We start from the raw sequence: 21,031 nt of genomic DNA, 5'->3' as shown, positions 1-21,031 counted from the left end.
TCGGCATGATTGCGGAAAGAGAAACACGATCCCAACTCTGTTGTCAGTTTTCTGTTGTCTTGTGTTGGTCAATGGCAAAGCTAGTTTGGAGTTGGTTTGACGGTGTGACTGAGAAAGTTAATAAGTAAATGTACCTTGAGCTTTAGGATTGTGCCTGGATTCCGCTAGACTGAAAGAATTCAGATATTAAATGTTGATATATTAATGTACATATTTTACATTTGTGTGACTTTCTTAAGATTACGTTGTGATTTAACATTGCTACGCATAGCTCATTGTAATCTCTTGTACACTTTTGTGTTTTCAAGTTCATTTATATTCTCACATGGTGTCCCAAACTGGATTGTACTTAGGACGAATCTGATAAAATGTATTTTCAATTCGTTTTTAAAAGAAATATATTCTGTCAGTAATTCGCTATCGTAATTAAACTACAACTGGATTCAATCTCATTCTCTCATGAATTAGTTCCTGTGAATCGATGAACTCATGTTAAACTGGACTTTTATCATGATAATACTGTACTTTAATTTATAACAGAACATGTATTAGGAAATAATTTAAGTTCCAAATGAACACAATTTTCAATAACTTTGTTAAAATGAATGAAGCATCGTAAGAATTCAGTATTTTCTGGGTTATAGACTATTGAAAGAAAAAGTAATTTTTCAGATATTTCCTTAGACACTAAATAATTCTGTCGGAAGCGACAGTTACGAAGTTTATTGCCCACATAGGCCTACTTGTAGACTGTGTAATAGAGAATACAATCACACATTATATTTTACATTATATTTCTTGTATCAACACATTCAAATGCAAACCAATCTTTCTTGTAAATATGTTAACAGTGTGTAATTATCGAGATCTTTATGCATGTTTATATGATAACTTCAAATGTCAAAATGATTATCTCACCATTCCCACATCATGATCATGATGGAAATAAATCATATGCCTTTAAATATATCTTGATGAACATGACATTTTCATCATTTTTTATAAATATCTGTAAGGCAGTGCAACCAAATTCCCCGTGAAGAGTCTACTTTTAGTTTACACCCAAGATCTTTTTCTTTGATTATCACATAAAGGTATCCCAAAGGGCGCCATTTTTTCCCGCACCTGAGCGACATAGAGATTTTTTTTTCTTCCCTTAAAAATAAAATCTGAGAAGCCCTCGTATTGTACGACGGGTTTTTCAGGATGGTGCCGAATACGAGTGGACCGGATTTAGTAACCTGGCATGATATCATAATAATAATAGTAATACAGTAAAACCTGTCTAAAGCGACCGCCCAAGGGAAACAAAAATGTTGTCTTTTAAACAGGTGGTCATTAAAGCAGGTTTGACTGTTTTGAAATAAAAAAAAACACAAAAATGCAGGGAAACCAACAAAAAAGGCGAATTAATTATTTAGAATACAAATTATTAGGCCTACCAAGACAGGTGGTCTTTCTATACAGTTGGTCGTTATTAAAAGCAGGTTTGACTGTATAACTAGATACATGTGGTACTTAAAAAAAAAAAAAGTTAAAATCAAAATCGTCTGGTAATAAAATAGAATGCAGGCAATAATGTCATCGAAATATTTAGTATCAGAACTCGGTCAGGTTTTTTGGGCTGTAAAGAAGTTTCAATTTGAAATTATTTTACAACCAGTAACTTAATGCGTGTTAGAATGTGGGGTGCATGTGTGTGTGAGTGTGCGTGCGTGTGTGTATGTGCAATGGCCTGCTACCCCAAACCTGCCCAGAGAAATACAACCTGTACAACGCAAGAAGGGAGAAGGGAATCTGCTTGTGGCCCACTCCCTGTCTTACAGATCACATGAGGACCAGCAGGATTCTCAAAATCATATTCTTAGGAGTACATTGAGGAGAAAATATATGTTTGTTTTTCCATCATACACCATTCACGCAGCAGTATCTAACAATAAACAATTAAAAAAATATACACACATGCTGCAATCTCTTCAATTGATCAAAATGTTTTTATTACAAAAAATATTAACATATAATACAGGCTTCAAGCAATGTACAAGAAAGGCATAAAGTTGAGTTGGTTACTATGACATTAACAAGCTGCTAGCTATCACACATCTTGATTTAAATAACACCTTCCAAAATACTATCAATATCATCTCACATAATATTATATAACACATTCAAATATTAGATGGATAATAGTCTTCCACATAACAGTCTAAATATGTGGATTAATGATGTAAAATGCAAAACGATATTATAGCAATGGAAATTAGATTAAAATTTAGATATGTAACAATTACAATGGAGTATTACTTCATGGTCATTAATATAATACTGAGGCATGAGTATAATTATCCAGCCTCTTAAAAATCTTAAAAAGAAGTTCAAACACCATCAACTTGCCACGGGTGTTGGACTATTACAAATGTACAGCCGGCCTGGATAATTCTTACTAATGCACTAACTGATGTATATCATTTGTATGGTCATATTGTCCGTTTGGAGCCAGAAGTGCTTTAACTCTATCTTGAAATATCATGAGTTAATGCCCTTTTAGCTCCAAACTGATGATGTAATGTCTACTGGAATAATATTACTTTTTTTGAATTCACAATACCACATATGAATGTCAAATTTGATCCATAGAATACTATCTCTCATCTGTATTAGAAATGAATTGAAAAGAGATGAGAATTGAGGGACAGATTTTTGAATACTATTATCTCTGTTTAATTTGTTTCAGGATAACTTTCCAATATTGGAATAATACCATGAGATTTTTGGGTGATCGTATTAGGACTGAATATATCTCCTGTTGAGAAACAGAAGGGCATTATCTCTATGTTAAAGAATATGACTTAACGTCCTTCTTGCTCTGAGCAGTCAACAAAACACAATCACAAACATTTTTTTAAAATTACCTACGGTACAGGTATTAATTTTCTAGCACTCTGGAAGTGCATAGGGCTGTTCTAATGCAATACGGTATGTGCCATTACAACAACAAAAAAACATAATATTTTACTGATATCTGTTGAGAGCCAGATAGGCGATAACTCCTTGTTGAAGCATGAGTTAATGCCCTTCAGGCCCTCAGCAGATTAATACTTTCATTATATGGTGTGAAGGGCAACTTCATACCTATTAAAAGGTGAAAAACATTTAAACAAGTTCTTACACCACACATTCACTGTTTTAAGGGCCAATATAACAAGGTATTGAAACTGAATTATTTGAAAATGATCTCTATTGCAAAGATTAGCTATTGCTACATGGGAAAAGCCTCACACAAATTTGTGACTCTTGGGGAAAGAGAAAATGGTTTATAGAAAATAAACAGATTGTGTTCAAATTGAATTTGATAATTCACATATTGGTTTAAAAACTTTTGTGAAATATACGAATGTACTAGCTACTGCTATGGGAACAATATTAGTTTTAAATATACATTTGAATAGACCAATTACATCATTATCGGCTCTCAAAGAGAGTACTTAACATACAAAAATGCAACTGTTATTATTATTATTATTCAAAATCAACAATTAATAAATATATTAATGAATCATTTACATCATTATTGGCAATCAAACAGGGTTGTATTTCACAAAAAGAAAAATTTCATGAAAGAAAATGCAATGGCTTGGTGTTTTTGTCTTTTTCACAAAAAAAGAACTCTTGTTTCAAGGTTTGTAAAACAATAATGTTCTGTTTTCTAAAATTCAAAATATTTCTTGAAATGCATAAATATGATACCTAATCAAGAACATAAGAGTATTATACAATTCACTCCTAGATCCTAATCAGTGGCTTGGTCATACGCAGTCACATGTGCTTCTTTTACTAAGACTATCCCATGTTTTTTCATTAAAAAGTGTGCAATAGTTTCCAGTACTATCCAACGATTTTTAAGTTTTAGGAGTTTCATTGTATAATACAAACGATGCATGTTTTCATTCCTTAATTACAATGTCTATCCGCTCTTGTCAGGCTGTTAAAGCACCTCAACTCGAGTGCAGATAGATCATATAATGAACTCATTTGCTTGCATAATTTGTATACTAATAAATATGCAATCAGACTTTTTTTGTAACAAATTACAATTTGAAAACAATTCAAATTCTTAATAAGGATGTATTTTAGTCCTTACAGATTTATTTTGCTCCCTTTCTTCCTATTTTAGAGTAAACTTATCTCACAATTCCTATTAATCTGTTTATAATGAATATGGATTAATTTCAAACAAACTTTTAATATCTGTCACTCCTATATTAATTAACAAAATCAAGCATGTGCTTTTATTCCTATAGATCATAGCATTACAAAGTACTTTCAACATTATATATATATATATATATATGATTCAAAACGGTAAAAATATATGTTGACAACAAAGGCATAGTGAAAACCTGTCACAAATACTAGTTTCAGTAATATTACACATAAAATAAAAATGTCAAATGTTATTCTTTGTGAAAGCCTAAATTACGTTAAAAGTTCAGTACTTGATAATATACTCAAATCAGTTTCTGAAATAAATATAAAGACATATAATTATTGCAATCAACTTCTCCAACATGATGAACAATTTGGCATAAAAAAACGAGTTGTAAAATGAGGATATAATTGTGCGAATATATCTTACAGTGATAAAATTGATCATCTAATGATTTTGATCAAATGATATAATAATAATAATAATTTGATACTGACAAAAAATGAAGTTGGAATGTTGCTCGACCAAGCCATTACTTGGCAAATATGAACATTTTTGTACAAATTTGACCTTCTGATCGTACAATCCTAAGCATATTTTCGAACTGGTACTCGATGCTGTAAAAAGATAGTGCACACAAAATTGAACTTTTGTAAAATCAATTTTCTACATGCTTTGGTCTATACTATTATTATGAAAACCCACAATTATCTAAATACATGTAGTAGATAAATGTATTTCCTAAGAACTGACATCACAGAACTGAAATATTCATGAGAAATTTTTGATATTTTCAGTCTGTGTCTTGTGTGCAGCCAGTAGAAGTAATATAGTCACTTTGAATGGTATGGTATCCTTAAAGAGACATACAATATCACAGGGGAAAAAGGGGGAAATTCTTCTTGATGAAAACAATGTTAGAAAAGAAGGAGATGATGATGGTGGTGATGATGATGATGATAATGATGGATAGAACATGGATGATAGTGATGATGATAACGATGCTGATGAAGATGATGATGATGATGGTGATGTTGATGATAACAACGATAAACATGGTAATTAAATGCCCAACTGGCATAGAACTGCTTTTAAAAATCTGATCAGAAACCCATGGACATCACACATTACATTGTTTCATCAATAGAAATATAAAGTCTTGTAGAAGAAATAGAAATGTGATCACTTGCAGGAGAATACTAAGAAATTGCACTCATCTATATGGAAATATAATCAATGTCTATAGTAATGTGAGTGCATGGAATACTCCATCTGATAAAAGCTTCTCATTTTTAAAGCTGGATTTCTGAAACATGGACAAGTTGAAACTCACAAGCTCTAACTATTTCTTTCCTATGACTAAATCCTCTTATGTGAGGTGTCTGCATAAATTTGCAAAGACAAGTCTCTCAGATTATTCTCATTTTGGAATTAAAATTACCATTTTTTCTTATAACACCATTGGCAAATCTTGAAAGAAGGGATTTATTCAAACAGATGATGGAAATTAAAAGTTTCATCAACCCACACATAATCCCAAACTTTAGAACATGCAAAGCCTCTTTCGCACGCGACATAGTAAACTGCCTTGAGTAAAAGCTGTGGTAAAATAAAAACAAACTAATGTAAAGGCTCGTTAACATATGACATGGTAAACTGCCGCAAAAACCTCCACGTTTTTTAACGTTTAAATAAACTACCAATGACAACAAAGGTCCCGTGCGTATTCACTGAGTTTTGTGTTCAAGATACTTTAATGTGACGTGTATATCACTCAGCGTCATCGTCAAAAACTACCACGGTTTATCCGCACATATCTGAACAGGGCCTTTATGGTAAATCTCAACTGTCTAAGTACAGATAAATATAGTCGTCAGACTTAATGTTTGGAATTCTGTCTACCGGTACACTGATCTACAGGTTTATTCTCATTATGTCTCTTCAAATAAAAAAAGGTTGCATTCGTATTTGAAAGAACTAAACATTTATTCCTCAATACATCAAGGAAGAACAAATACACTGTAGATAATGAAATAATAAGATATATCTTTAAAAAACCATATTCACATATTGAGTTATAAGAAAATTAAAATTAAATGTGAACACATCTTCATCACCTAGGCAACCAGACATCCTCCACCTGTGAGGACCTGTTTGGTACGATTGCTTCCTCCGGCTCTATTGGCTCTATCGACTCAGTCTTGGGTGAGGGGTGACATACCCGTGTAACAAAGTCTGACCCTTCTAGTACCACCTGAGTTGATATAAGGGGAGAGGGGGGCTTGGACGAGACCAGAGTAGGTCCATGGGCAGGGGAGGGGGGTTTATGGGCGGGGGAGAAACCATTGATACTAGTGTTTGAGGTTGTGGGTATTGTTTTATGAAAGGCAGCACTCCGCCCTGGACTGCAGAGGGCGTAACGCTCTGCCATGTTTGCTAGTGGTTCTCTTCGGGGGCTGAAGTCCGATCTGCAATACGACGACCCCCTGTTCGTGCTCATGTGTGAGCAGTACCCTGACTCCAAAGCGGTAGAGCTGTTCTCCACATTGAGCGGCTCGAGTTCATGGGATTCCCCACTTTGTAGGGTGGACGAATGAAAGGACATGCTGACTTCTGATTCCTCAACCCCGACGTTGCCGCAGGAGTTGGCGTACTTGAAGTGAGCACTGAAGCAACAGCAGCAGCAGCAGCAACAGCAGCATATGCGATCCAGACAGTAGCAGATACAAGAAGGCACGGGAATCTGGCCCACGTTGCCCTCTGGTCCAATCACGCGACACAGGGACTGGAAGAAGAGCGTGGAGTAGAGCCAGCTGATGATCATGATCAACATCAAGAACGTGCCCATCTGAGTGTAGGAGAGGATGCTCGCAGGCATCATCAAAGCACCTGCCACAAAGGTTGTCAGGGCAGCCATGCTGATGGCCGATCCCATGTGAGCAAGGGAGTACACGACGCGAGATTCGCGATCTGGCTCTGGTGCGATGCGATATGCCACCCCGTAGTGCACCGTGAAGTCGATCGAGAGACCCACTGATACGGAGAGGATGACAGACTCCAGGATGTTGAGTTGCCATCCAAGGAGGACTAGGGCACCAATGGTCACACAAATAGTGCCAGATATGGACAGAATGGCAAATAGGCTGATCACAAAGTTTTGTGTTGTAAGGAACATGACCACCATTGCGATGATGATGGAGAGACCTAGAGAGAGGGGTGTCCCTCTCGCCAGGTTGTCTTGAAGATTGTAGAAGTCCAGATAGCTGATAAACCACCCCTCTCCTAGACCTGGTGGAGCTGTCTTCAGAACAGGCTTCATCCAGCTCTCAAGCTTGGTCCAGAACTCTTTCATTTCTTCGTAAGAATGCGAGAAAGCGTAGGAACTGTCAAATTCAATGATCACTGCCTTCACAGCATTGTCTTGGCTACCGAATCTTGGTCCAGGTTTCCACTTGTCAAAGTATGACGGAGAGAACTGATGCAGTTCCGTTACTGCAGTCTGTAGGCACTGATTGAAAACTGATCTAGAGTAGGGGAAGCGAGACCCCTTGCAGCAGGGAGCATTGTTCATACCCGTCCCCACATCTATGCAACTCCTACTATCCATCCACTCACTAAACGTCTCTATAAAACAGTTTTCAATCTTTAAACTAGGTGTTGAAGAAAAAAACGTTTGATTTCTGAGTAATTTGCAGAATCTCAGAAGCCAGAGCTGTGATTTTGGTGACGCCATGTCAAAGTCAGGGTTAAGGACTAGGTTTCCAATGTCGTCAGGGTCTAATGGGTTTCCGCTGTCTATAGGCTCCACACCCCAAACCACTGTAATTGGGAGGTGGGCGTAGAGTGAACCACGATTCACTTTTTCGAACCAAAAGAGGTCTTTGAACACAAAGTCGTAGCGCTCAAATGGATGCATAGACCTGAAGAGCTGGAACTCGGGGAGGGTGGGGAGCTGAAGGCGTGGATCTAAAAAGATAAGGCAAAAGCCACCAAGCATGACGATGCCAAGCAGCAGTAACCACAGTAAACGGGGTTTAATGACAACACATGGCAAAATCTTTTGGAAAAATACTCGCGCCCAATCACTGAACCATTCCGTGCACCTTCTATAAATATCTACCAAATGATTGAAGAAAGATTTTTGCGTTTTGAATTTTTTCTCATGCTTCTGTGAACTGCAGTCTGTTAAGTCTTTGAAGTATATGTCCTCGATAACGACAGCTGCTGGAAGCCATGTGATGCTTAACACAAAGTGTAACAAAATAGCTGTGCCTGCATACAGACCAAAGCACTTGATGGCGGTAATGTTGCTGATGGTGTTGGCATAGAATGCTGAAGCAGTCGTCAAACTGGTGACGAACATAGACAAGGCTGCATGCCTGAGCGTCTCCATGACGACGATCACGCGAGGTGCGTTTGGGCGGTCCTTTCGCGACTGCTTCCAGATATCGCAGAAGACAAACGCGTCATCTGCGCCGATCCCCACGAGAAGAATGACGCTGGTGAGGTTCATGAAAGGGAAGAAGGGTATCCTAAAGACTGCAAAGTAGACAAAGTAGGCACAGATGAGGGACATTCCCATGCTAAGGACGGTCATGACAGTGACAAACAAGGATCCTATGTACATCCACATCAACAGCACCACAAACACAACTCCCAGGCAGGGATAGATGGCATCAGTCGTTAGGTACTCGCTGAATAAATCTTGCTTAATCCCAAAATACAATCCGGAGATTTTTGTTGTCTGGTCCCGTACGTCACCTGCTTTGAATTCATCATCATAGATAGCCCTGACGTCATTTCCTGCGTACACCGGCAGCACCGACAGGGCATAGGTCACTCGCTCGTTGTTAGGCCTCTCCACGCACATAAAGTCCACGTCGACCAGGTAGTGGAGTATGTGATACACCGCGTCAAATCTCGTGCACTTCCCCGGCACGTTCGCGCAGCTGTTGCTGAGAGATGCGCCCCCGTGGGAGCAGTCGTGGCGCAACTCTCTCGTCCGGTAAAAATGGGAGCACGTCCTTAGCAACTGCAGCGTTGCTCTCACGTCAGCGTTTGTGATGTTGAAGCAATTTGACTTGTTGTTGAGGAGGGCGACATAGTTTGGGAGAGACCAACTAGGGCAGCAGGCATTGGTGACATTGCTGGTATAGCAAGCCTTCATGAACTGGACGTGAGATCGGATGGTCTGTAGCTCCAGTCGGCACATGGAGTGAAGGGCCTCGGCATTGAAGAGGTTCTCTCCCTGGAGGGGTTCAAATACCATCCGTGCATAGAGTTTCTCTGGAACGACAAAAGAGAGAAAAAAAGGGAGTGAAAATTCCTAAAAGTCTGAAAGATATGAGTCACATTGTACAGTAGAATTATTCAGAATTCAAAATGTACTATTGTTCCTTCAGTAATATACCGTACACGTATTGAGTCATGTATGCTACTCTACATAAAATTTCAAATCACTCAGCAAATATATCATACAATAATAGGTATACGCAGTTCTATTGAAAGAATATATTGAATCTTTCCTTTATCTTGCCAAACCTATATTAAAAAGTAAGAAAATGTCCTGCACCAATTTTCTGGCGAAGAACAATAACAAGCTCTTTTATTACATAAGACATATATTTTACAGAGTTTTTATATATATATATATATATATATATATATATATATATAGTAATTTTCTTTCCAACCACCTATAGACCAGTGTCTTGTCATATCTTTTGCTGATATTGTTGTTGCATGAATACAGTCTTTTATCTGGTTTTCATGCTAGTTCTTCTGCTATCTTTTTTTCATATCAACATTTTTATACGGTCTGTCTCCGTTATAAGAATTTAGCAACCCTTAAGGAAAGCAACATTACCCAAATAATTACAGAACCAATCATATCATCTTGTAATTGGCACTACTCACAAAGGTAAGTTTTAATAATGTTTCATTCTTGCTACCTGAAAATACACTATTGCACTACTGGCATGAAGCTCCTCTCAAAGCTAAGACAAGTAATTTGAGATCTTGAATTTTAAATCTTAAAGGGAAATCATTATTCAGGAATTAGTTGTATTTAAAAAAGCCATAGATGCAATCAACATAGGTGCTGAGAACAAAAATTTAGGGGATGGCTGAAGGCAAAACAAATTTCCATGACTACAGATGTTTTCTATCTGTCAAGACTCTCTTAATGATTAGAATTTGGTTGCTATGGGAACCCCTCCAGAGGCAAGCAAATTTAACCTGCTTAGAAGGGAAGATGACCTATTTACCAGGAACATTAAGACAAGGAGTTTTCAGATTAAAAGATAAAGTTCATCAACAAGATGCTTTGGAATTGTAAAAGAAAATGTTTCCAAGAAAGTGGGTATGGTTATTTATGTAATACATAAAAATAATTGAGTACTGCAAGGTTTTGTTATTGAAATGATAATGAATTAAATCGATCTTGGTGAAAATGACATACACTAAAAAGAACTACGAACAGATATGGGTATAATAACATCCATTGCTTCAAGACCAGGTCTACAGTTTTTTCAAATTTTCTGTAAACTATACTAATACACATTCCAAATATATGACTACCGGTATGTTTTTAGTCATATTTGAAATATAAGGACATTTCTAGAGCAATCCCATTCATGTGATATTGCGACTATGATGTTCTCCAACACAGAAATTACAAAAAATATGAAAGCTCACAAATTATATTTCATCTTGAACAGCCCTTCTCTTTAAATTAAAAGTTGGAGGATTCTCAATGTGTAATGATGGATGATAATGAGGTCGATAAAAATGCAGTTAATGCCCTAGACAAACATTTCATTACTGATTCAATTGTATGTTAATTCATGATATAAACATCAAAGGGATTTCCCCTAAACTCTTAAGTGGCTTAAGTGGCTGTGACAATGCTATATATATGCAATACGCAGTCACTTGGAAATGTAGTTTGATACGTAAAGTGATACTGCCACATCAGAAAAGAGGTGTGGCATATTTCCTGTGCAAAATTTGATATCATTGACTATCTCATGTGCTTAGATACATTCTATCAAGTGTTATGTATTATTATCATTGTACTACTTTGCTGGTTTATTTCAACCATGGTAATTGCACCACATAAGAATTTTCTATACACAGAAATTAATATTAATACTGTACCATATTTGTAGTTTTTAAAATCAATATTCTCTGATTCTCTGACCCTGTTGGGGTATATTTTCAATGTAGTAACATTTTTAAAGGACAAAGAAAAGCTATTTAGCTCAGTCGACCAGATACATGTTTATTTGTTTACATGTTTTCGTAAAAGCTATCATATTTCTAGAAGAAATCAAAACATAGAAATACAAGTAAAAAAAATTAGACTCTTAATTTAGTTCATTGCGTGACACTTGTTCAACTTTTTGCGCCAAGCCTGTTTTAATTGATCATTTACACTGAATACTCTCTCTCAGCGTATAGACTCATCAGACAATTAAATTTTTCAAGGACGGTCCAACACATCACTCTCTCTCAACGCACATTCCTTTGATGAATCTCACAGGTATTTGAAGCGGTTCCTACCGAGCAAAAGGCGTGAAAATTCCACAATAATCATCAACCTAGCCCGATACCCGCTTCTCTCTGTCCTTGACCGTCCCACGAAACAATGCACGTGTCTCTGTTCTCACGTTCTAACACATCTGGAGTAGCACCATAAGGCTCATATTCAAACAAACAACCTCCTTTAAACTTTACATTTGGTTAATCTTTTATCAAAACTCACAGCGAAATGCCTATTTGCATAACCCAAATCGAACATGATGGGGAGGGGGAGGGGGGGGGGGGGGGGGGGGATCGATACTGCACGGTGTGTGCATGCTCATGATATGGGGGGCTATCAGCACGATGAGCAAATATTCCATGGTTAGCTTAAAAGCCATGAAATGTCTTTTTTTTCCAGAGTAAAAATGTATAAGAAGCAATTGTTCTGTATTATCTCATTTTTATTTTGCATGTATTAATCTTTCTGCATGAATATGAGAACTGATACAATGCAAAAATGGAAAAAATTGTACCCTCAACAAGCAAATAATGTCTGATCAAAAGTGAAAGAAGCTAAGAACTGGGATACAAGATTGTCTATATCTTTAAATGAATAAAACAAAATCTACTTTCATCTATAAAGTCTTTATTGACAGGTAAGATTATATATATATATATATATATATATATATATATATATATATATAAATTGAGTACGGTAGCTTAAGTTTCCATTATGTAATATGAATAATGCATTTTATATTTTGTTTTGTTTTGTTTTTCTCCTGCAGTAACCATGACATTTCATATTAAGGAATTATCTAGTACTCCACAATTAAGGTTAAGAGAAATGGAGATCAAGAAAGGGAAATCCTACCCTTTTAAGAGATTTGGGTAATCCTCTGGATAAGATTATTGGAACTTAGTTGGTTTGAGAATGACTGAACGTTTCTGACTTAAAAAGAATTCTAAATTCATAAGAATTTGTGTTTTTGTATTGATACCTGTACTTGTCAAGACAACTTATTATCATTGGAAGTAATGGTGAAAGTCATAAGAATATATATTCAATTTATTATGATTTATGTCTTTTCTTGTAAATTCACTTGAAATCCAATGCTTAGAGAATTGAAAAGGGATGCAAAAACAGAAGAAAACAAAATGGAATTTTTAAAAATGGCCTCCAATCTCCATTCTTTTCTGTCCCTTTTTGCTCATTCATTCTTCACTTCAAATTTTGTTTAAATTGAGGCAGCTTAAATTTACAACTATTTGTGATATTGAAATCAGAAGGAGTCTGAAGAATCCAAGGGTGATAGTGAGCACTAAAAAAAAATAGGTTTTTTGTTTTCCCCTCAACCACGCCCCCCCTTGAGTAAAAAAAAAAAAAGAGGATTCGCAGGGGAAAAAATGGCATCTAACAACATTCCCCCTTTCAAGTAAGAAAATTGGGAAAAAAATAGGGCAAAATAGGGATGAATAGAGAAAATAAGAGGGAAATCGGGAAAAACAGGATAAACAAAAGGAAGAAAAAAAATTGGTAAAAAAAAATTAAAAAAATAAAAAATAAAAAAAAAATCAAAAAAAATCAGGAAACCGATTTAAATCAGGTTTTTATCAGGCCTGAGAATCACATTTTGGAGCTTATCAGAACTATGATGCATGGGCTGCTATTATCAAGGTATGGTTAGAAATATAGAATGGTAATCATCTTGAGTTTCATTCATGAAGTGCAAGATGGGAAATAGAGAGACTAACGGATACACCGTCTCCAAAATAAAAAATAGGACAGAGACATATAAGAAGCTGAACTGGTTCAACACAAATTACGAAGAAACAAAATTAGGTTAAGAAGGATAAGGAGGGAAAAGAGATGGAAGGAGTAGTTGAAATAAGAGCGGAAGGAAGAAATAAACAAAAACAAGGGGTAAAGAATACAGCATAAGAAACAAATAGAGAGTATAAGAATAATAAGAGGAAAGGAGAAAGAAAAATAATGGTTAGAGCACACCTTGGTCATCATTATTTTCCTTCCTGTGAAATTGGAAAATCATGCTCAATTCCTGTTGCTATGGTAACCACATCCAGTAGATAGCGGTCAAACATATTGTAGGTAATTGATGATTGCTGGATACTCAGCTGTGCTATCTGTGTCTATTTAGTGCTATGGCTTTCTCTTTCACTTCCCCTTCCCTTGTCACCCATTAAAAAAATCTATATCATCCTCTCCTTCACTATCTTCATCTCCTTTTATCTCTTTTTCTCTCCCTTCCTACTCTCCGCAATTTCCTTTCCCTCTTCTTACCCCCCCCCCTTTCCTTCCTTCATCCCCCTCCCCCTCTCTTTCTCTCTCTCTCTCTCTCTCCCTCTCTCTCTCTCCTCTTCTCTCCTATCTCTCTTGCTCTCCATGTCTGACCGTGTGTCTAAATATATATCCTCTGTTCCGAGCCAGAAGGGTGTTAACTCTGTGTTAGAGTATATGTATTAACCCCTTTCTGGCACCCAACAGACAATATCTTCCTTTATCCCTTCTTTTCTCCAGTTCTCTGATTCCCCCACCCCTTTCTCTCCCTCTCTGTGTCTGTCTCTCTCTCTCTCTCTCTGTCTCTCTCTCCCTTTCTCTGTCCATTCACATCTCTCTCCCATCGCCCCCCTCTCTCTCTCTATTTATATATCTATTTTGTCTCTCCTCTCCCTTCCGTTCAGTTGCATATCATCATTCCAATTCTCCCCTATTTCAATGGATGTCTCTCTGGAGAGATATGGAATCACCTGGCAAGGCGATGGACTATGTTGCTTCCATTTATCCTCAAGTTGAAGGACATTCCTGACGGTGCCTGGGGTCCAACACAATTCTATTATTTTTACCCTGACCTATCGATGATTGCCAAAGACGTCACTAAGAAGAAGCAACATCGTCTGATGATAGGAGATGCAGAGCAAATAATCAGACGTCTTCCTAATCACGCTTAATCCACTGACTTTTGAATACTCCCCTCCCCATACGCTTACTACAAGGACCATTCGGTTCCCGGAGGCAAGGGGTTAACTCTCATTCAGAATGCATTTACGGGAATCTCGATTAATGAAAATTCAATAGCGTATAAAATTTGACATTTCGATTTTGTTGCAAATAGGATTAAAGTCTTAGAATATGGGAATTAAAAAAAGTGGAAATATGATCTCGAGGCCACGATTCATGTTGGTATTTAGTATAGAAAAAATGTCATTGATCAGTCCTAAGTACAATATTGAATGACAGAAGGAGAAAAAACTGGCATGTGGACGAGGGCCACATAGAAGAGGAGCATCATGGATAGCATTGGTTTTCTCAGCTAATGCAAGGCTACATGTGTTTGAAAACATTTGAATTAGTTTTGAGAACATTTGTAGATGAACTGAATAAGTGATGCAGTTCAATATCAAAGTATAAAGATAAAGGCCCCTGATGTTTCCATGAAAGCAAGGAAATTTGAATTTGCTGTTGTGTACTCGAAAAATGCGATCAATGTGTACCATGAGAGAGAAATTACTTACTGGGTGTCCCACACAGAGGGCCTATGGTGGCGGTGGAGGGTGCGAGGTTGCCCCCCTCATTCCATGAAAGCTCACCCCCATCCAGTACCCCTTTCTCCTCATCATCATAGCTCAAGGTCGACTCCTCGTCGGCCGACTGCGACTGGTTCTGATCGCTGGCCACGGAGGGGCTTGGGGGTCTGGTCAAGCCCGGGTGGGGAATCCCCGGTGGCTCCTTGACCACCTCTGCTGGGGGTCTACCTCCGAGCTTGACGGGGTGCGTGGAGAGGGGCAGACCCGCCCCTGTCTGGTTCATCATGTTACTCCAGGCTATGGAACGCTCACTGATGGTGGTGCCGCGAGGTTCAAACCCCTGCAAGAAGGCAAAGAAAACATTGAAATGATCGATTAAATTGCGAAACCGTGGTAGTGATTTCTAAAGCACTTGGGAAGCACACTTAAGAATTTATATCATCATATATTTAATATACAAAAAGGAAATATCATTGAACAATGCATATACAAAGTATATACAAAAGTATCCCTTTTCATTCATATGAAAGGCAAATAGGTAAAATCAATAATCAGTGAAATAATTCTGATCAATGAACATTTTGTCTGAAAAGCATGCAATTTAAAAAAGCCACGTCTTATTCATTTAATATTTGAAGGAGATGACAAAATATAGTTTTAAAATATAATGCAATGGCAAACAAAATCCCCTAAAGTGCCTGTTAAACTATACTTACCCCCCCCCCCTTCCAAAAAAAAAGGACCTTAAAAATTATCTATGTATTATTTGTAGCATGTTTTGATATTCTAAATCAAATTGATATATCAGTTGATTTAATATTACATTAAAAACAAATGCTCATCTCAGAAAGAAGAAGTCGTTGCAAGTACACACTGAGTAGAAAGCAACTCTTTCTTAATAGAAAGTACAATGAACTGCTACAACCTTTTATGGGGCACTGAGTCAGGGTGATTAGACTTTCAAAGAGGAAGTCAACATTGAAACATAGTAAACAACTTTTAATGCAAGCTCAATTTAAGATGCAGTTTTGACAGACACTGTAAGTCCAAATCGAGTGTGAATTTCACCTTCCAAATCCACTTAAATGATCGCTTTCGCTTCGACCACCTCCTAAAGTGGGTCAATTGGTGTGAAAACTTTACAAGCATGAAGCTGAAAATCACTTAGCAGATTTTGTAATGGGATAAAGACTATCTCGCCTTATCGGCCTTGGAGAGAATATTGCATTATCTGCTGTCATAAACAGTCGATAAAATTAATGTGGGTGGGAGGTTGAATATAGCCGTATTGTAGCCCTGTTCAGACGGAACGACAACTATATGAAATGTGTAAAAAGAAACGTTGTGTAAAACATCATTGTATTACAAAAGGGAAGGATACTAGACATGCTAGACACAATTGTATAAAGAAATTTCATACACAAAAAGTACTTTTCAAGAGGTTAGTTGACATTACAGCTGGCCAATCATCGGTGCGCACTCACGATAAGCCCCGCCCAGTTATACAGTTCATACAATACAACATTCACATAAGAACAGGACCCCAATATTTTAATTATCATTTTTTTTTCAAATTATGTTCAAACACAAGTTTTGCTAAATATCCACTATAGAAATTAATTACTGATCACACCGCTATGTGGGATTTATACAGCCATAAGATGAATTTTGTAGTCTGAACAGGGGTTACTTTACACGAAATCGACACCTTACTATCGCTGAAATATTGGATTGGAATGGGGAATTGTGAGTCATACAGTTGAACGACTTTTAAAATCCAAATGTAACCAGACTTGGACGCGTCAAAGCCGGCTTTCGATCTAATCCTACATGACAAACAAGGCAATTCTAGTCAAAACCAATATTGGTAAGCAGCCAGGCCATTCAACTGAAAGTATAACCAACTATACTTCCACATTTTTTATGCTGGGAGGTTGAAATGCAGTGTACCGGTAGGTGTTTTAGGCACAACCAACAACCTCTTTCATTCTCCGCCCCCTCCATTCCAACAATGATGAATATATAGACAAAAAATATTTACAAATAATAAAGTTTACATCATATCATAAAATAAAGCCTTATATTTCATCGTATTTTTACTTTGATGCAATGGATATTGTACATAACAGCCAGATCATTATGTTACAAGCAAAAGGGCATTTGAACACAAATTGTTATGACAGCAATAAATATATGCCCATTCATATAGCACAGCTACAAATACACTCTTACTCTACTGTGCTTTATAATAAAAGGTATTATGATGATCAAATTTAAATTTTTCACTTTTGTAAAAAATGGATAAAGAAATTTAGCAAAGTTCAGGTGTTTATGCCCTTTCCCTGTTAAAAATACAGACTTTAATGTGTGGCCTGGATATATATATATAGTCAGAGAAAGATTGTTTCTTTGAAATTGATGGTTCTAGAAATATACACTTGCTAGCTGTGCATCCATTTGCACACTATTGCCGGGCAGGCACACAACAAGATCACGCGAGCATTTTTGTCTTTCTCTAGTACGGATTAAATAAGAGAGGGAAACAAGATAGCAATAACAACAAAATAAATGTTTACTAGGAGCACAAGGATAATTGATTGTAACATTTCAGTGAATGGTTCCCCGTAGGCTGGAGATACACACTAAACTTGGTATTACAGGAAGCGTAAACATGTTTAATGACTGGAAAATAATGTCAGGTATTTCATCATAGACCAGCTAGGGTTCGCTATTCCGGAAACGACAGAATAACCACTAGGAAGACTCATCGGGCGATGCAATCAATCACGCTCTAAAAATACATTTAATTTTTTTGTTGTCTGCTGCAGGGCCTTTTCTCCAAGAGTGGAGAGAACCTGAAAATAGAAACTCTTACTCGGACGTATAGGGAAAGAAGTGTATAATTTAATCTGGTGTTGTGGTCTAGTGGATAAGTCACCGGACTGTAGATCACAAGGTACAGGGTTCAAATCCCAGCCCGTCACTAACGTCCTATGGCAAGACATTAACTTACATTTGCCACTCTCTACCCAGGTTTACAAGGGTACCTGATATGTTTGAGCGCTAGTTACTTTGGCAGCTCGGCAATGACCAGGGTAATATTGAAAATGATAGCAATGGATGTTATAACATATTCTTGCAGTTACCACAACAATGCCGGACTAAACAACAGAACAAAACAATCTAATAAACAGTAGGCTTTAAAGGAACTTCTGAATCGCCTTACAGCCTGTTAATTTAATTACAGTGCAGTTATAACTATTTTTGGTCACCATAGTGGCAACAAATTCCCCTACCCTCAAAAGGAATGAAAAATGTAATGAATAATTTTCTTGGTCGACTGGTTTCTCATCAGTGGGTTGCATTACAATTACTTACCATTCATACCATTTGTATTCATTAAAATTTTAATCACCAGCTGGGGAACACAAAGCTGTAAAGAGTAATTTTCATGGGTTTGTTAGAGATTCAGGAAGATTAAAGATGAGTTTTTTTTTAAATAAAAAAAAAACACAGAGATGATTAGAACTGCAATGGGAAATGAGCAATAAATTCTGATAGATCAAATAATGACACACCGATGTCACCCTTTGTTGATGACATCAACAAATGGTAACCATGAAAGCAAAGGTCGTTTGACCTTTTCAAAACCTTTTAATTTTGTTTAATCTCATAATTTTTTCATGTAAAGCAACATTGAGTGCTTGTCTTGATGGCTTTGTCTGGAAAGGGTGTGTTGGGAAGGCAAGAGCAGAATAATAAGAGAGGGAGAGAAAGGAAAGGAGGGAGGGAAGGAGGGAGGGAGGGAAGGAGGGAGGGAAGGAGGGAGGGAAGGAGGGAGGGAAGGAGGGAGGGAAGGAGGGAGGGAAGGAAGAAGAGGGAAGAGAGGGAAGAGACACTGTGAGATGCAGAGCCAAGTGAGAGATGGAGGAATTCATACAGAGAGCAGAGTAACAGCAAAGTGGAGGTTGTTAAAGAGAACAGATACAGAGATGGAGAGAGAGGGAGAGAGAGAGGGAGGGAGAGAGAGGGAGGGAGAGAGTTATTGGGTGAGGGAGAGAGAGAGAGAGAGAAAAGTGTAACACAGAAAGTGAGAGAGAAAAAGAGAGAGAATGATTGAGTATTAAAGTGACAGTGAGAGAGAGAGAGAAGAGCAAAAGAGAAAGTGACAAAGAAAAGATGAGAGAGAGATGGAGAGAGAGAGAGGGGGGGGGGGAAGGAATCAAGAAACTTGCTGACAACATGAGTAATTGCAACATGAGTAATTCTTTAACCAGGAGGATCGATGAATAAACTGCCATCTCTAGGCAACTCGACAGCAAACATCAAACCTGAAAGAACATTGTGGCAGTATTCAAATGCATAATTCATCTCATCAAACACCACATAACAGCATGCAGAAAATAACAGAGAGCACCACAATGGGAATGTTGTATGAAAATTTTCAAGTTAAGTGTATTCCTGCAAAGGATACAAAACTAGATGGAATTCGACTGCGCGCAGTCGAAAATGATGCCTCCGTCATAGAGCAATTTTACAAACCGAAACGGAAGAAATTTTTCAAATTCAAGTTCAATTGTAATCCATTAACATGTTCTCAGAATATCGTGATTACAAGCAATTTCTCATAAACATATATGACCCTTTGATCTTTGACCTCATGACCCTAAAATCTACTCAGTTCATTGGCTCTGCAAGATTTCCTGAGTTAAATAGTAATCCATCTGTCAGTTCTAATGAGAATGCGTCCACAAGCTATTTTTGCATACATAATGAGCCCATGACCTTTGATCTTATGAACCATTCATTGGCTCTGCAAGATACATAAATGATCTAAGTTTGGCAGGAATCCATCAATCTGTTCTAATGATAATACGATCACAAGCTATTTTTGCATACATAATGAGCCGCATGACCTTGACCTTTACCTCATGACCCCAAAATCTAATCAGTTCATCAGCTCTGCAAGTAACATACATGACCAAAGTTTGGCAGGAATCCATCAATCGGTTGTTCAGATAACGCGATCACGAGCTATTTTTGCATACATAATGTGCGCTGTGACCTTTGACCTCGTGACCCCAAAATCTAATCAGTTCATTGGCTTTGCAAGATACATACATGACCAAAGTTTGGCAGGAATCCATCAATCGGTTGTTCAGATAACGCGATCACAAGCTGTTTTTGCATACATAATGAGCCCTGTGACCTTTGACCTTTGACCTACGTGCTCCAAAATGTAATCAGATTGTTTTCCTATAGTGATACACACTATCACTAAGTTTGAAGTTTAAATCTCCAGTGGTTCTTGAGATATCATGATAACAATCTCAATGTATATGTGCTTATGATGGGATAAGCACATATCTTTTGAAACAAGTTATAGGAAATATAATAACCCCACTAGTGCATATTTTTAATCTCTCTCTGACGACAGGTACATTTCCAGAAGCATTTAAGATTGCTAAGGTTGTTCCGATATACAAAAAGGATGACTCTTCCCAAGTCTCAAACTATCGCCCTGTTTCTATTCTCTCGAGTTTGTCCAAAGTATTGGAAAGACTTATATACAATAGGCTATATTGTTTTCTAACAGAAAATGACTTACTGAATCAGGATCAATATGGTTTCAGGAAATACCACTCAACCGATTTAGCCCTTGCACAATTATATGATAAGGTTTCGAATGCTTTGGCGTCTCGAAAGCATGTTATTGGTGTATTCATGGACTTAAGCAAAGCATTTGACACT

General features: G+C 37.2%; 1 protein-coding gene across 1 annotated transcript in view; it reads right to left on the bottom strand.

The window, feature by feature from the left end:
• Positions 1-5,211: 5,211 nt before the first annotated feature.
• LOC580689 (protein dispatched homolog 1-like) overlaps positions 5,212-21,031 on the bottom strand; it is a 45,136-nt gene continuing 29,316 nt past the window's right edge. Inside the window, exons 2-3 of the mRNA XM_030998542.1 lie at positions 15,269-15,620; positions 5,212-9,493 (exon numbers count right to left, since the gene is read on the bottom strand). Coding sequence (XP_030854402.1) covers positions 6,321-9,493; positions 15,269-15,620 — 3,525 coding nt within the window. The 3' untranslated portion in view covers positions 5,212-6,320. The remainder of the gene's footprint in view (positions 9,494-15,268; positions 15,621-21,031) is intronic.

Source organism: Strongylocentrotus purpuratus, unplaced genomic scaffold, assembly GCF_000002235.5.
Source record: "Strongylocentrotus purpuratus isolate Spur 01 unplaced genomic scaffold, Spur_5.0 spur5_scaffold_5, whole genome shotgun sequence".
Lineage (NCBI taxonomy): Eukaryota > Metazoa > Echinodermata > Echinoidea > Camarodonta > Strongylocentrotidae > Strongylocentrotus > Strongylocentrotus purpuratus.
The sequence above is the reverse complement of the archived record's forward strand: the minus strand, read 5'-3'. Positions and strand labels throughout refer to the sequence as shown.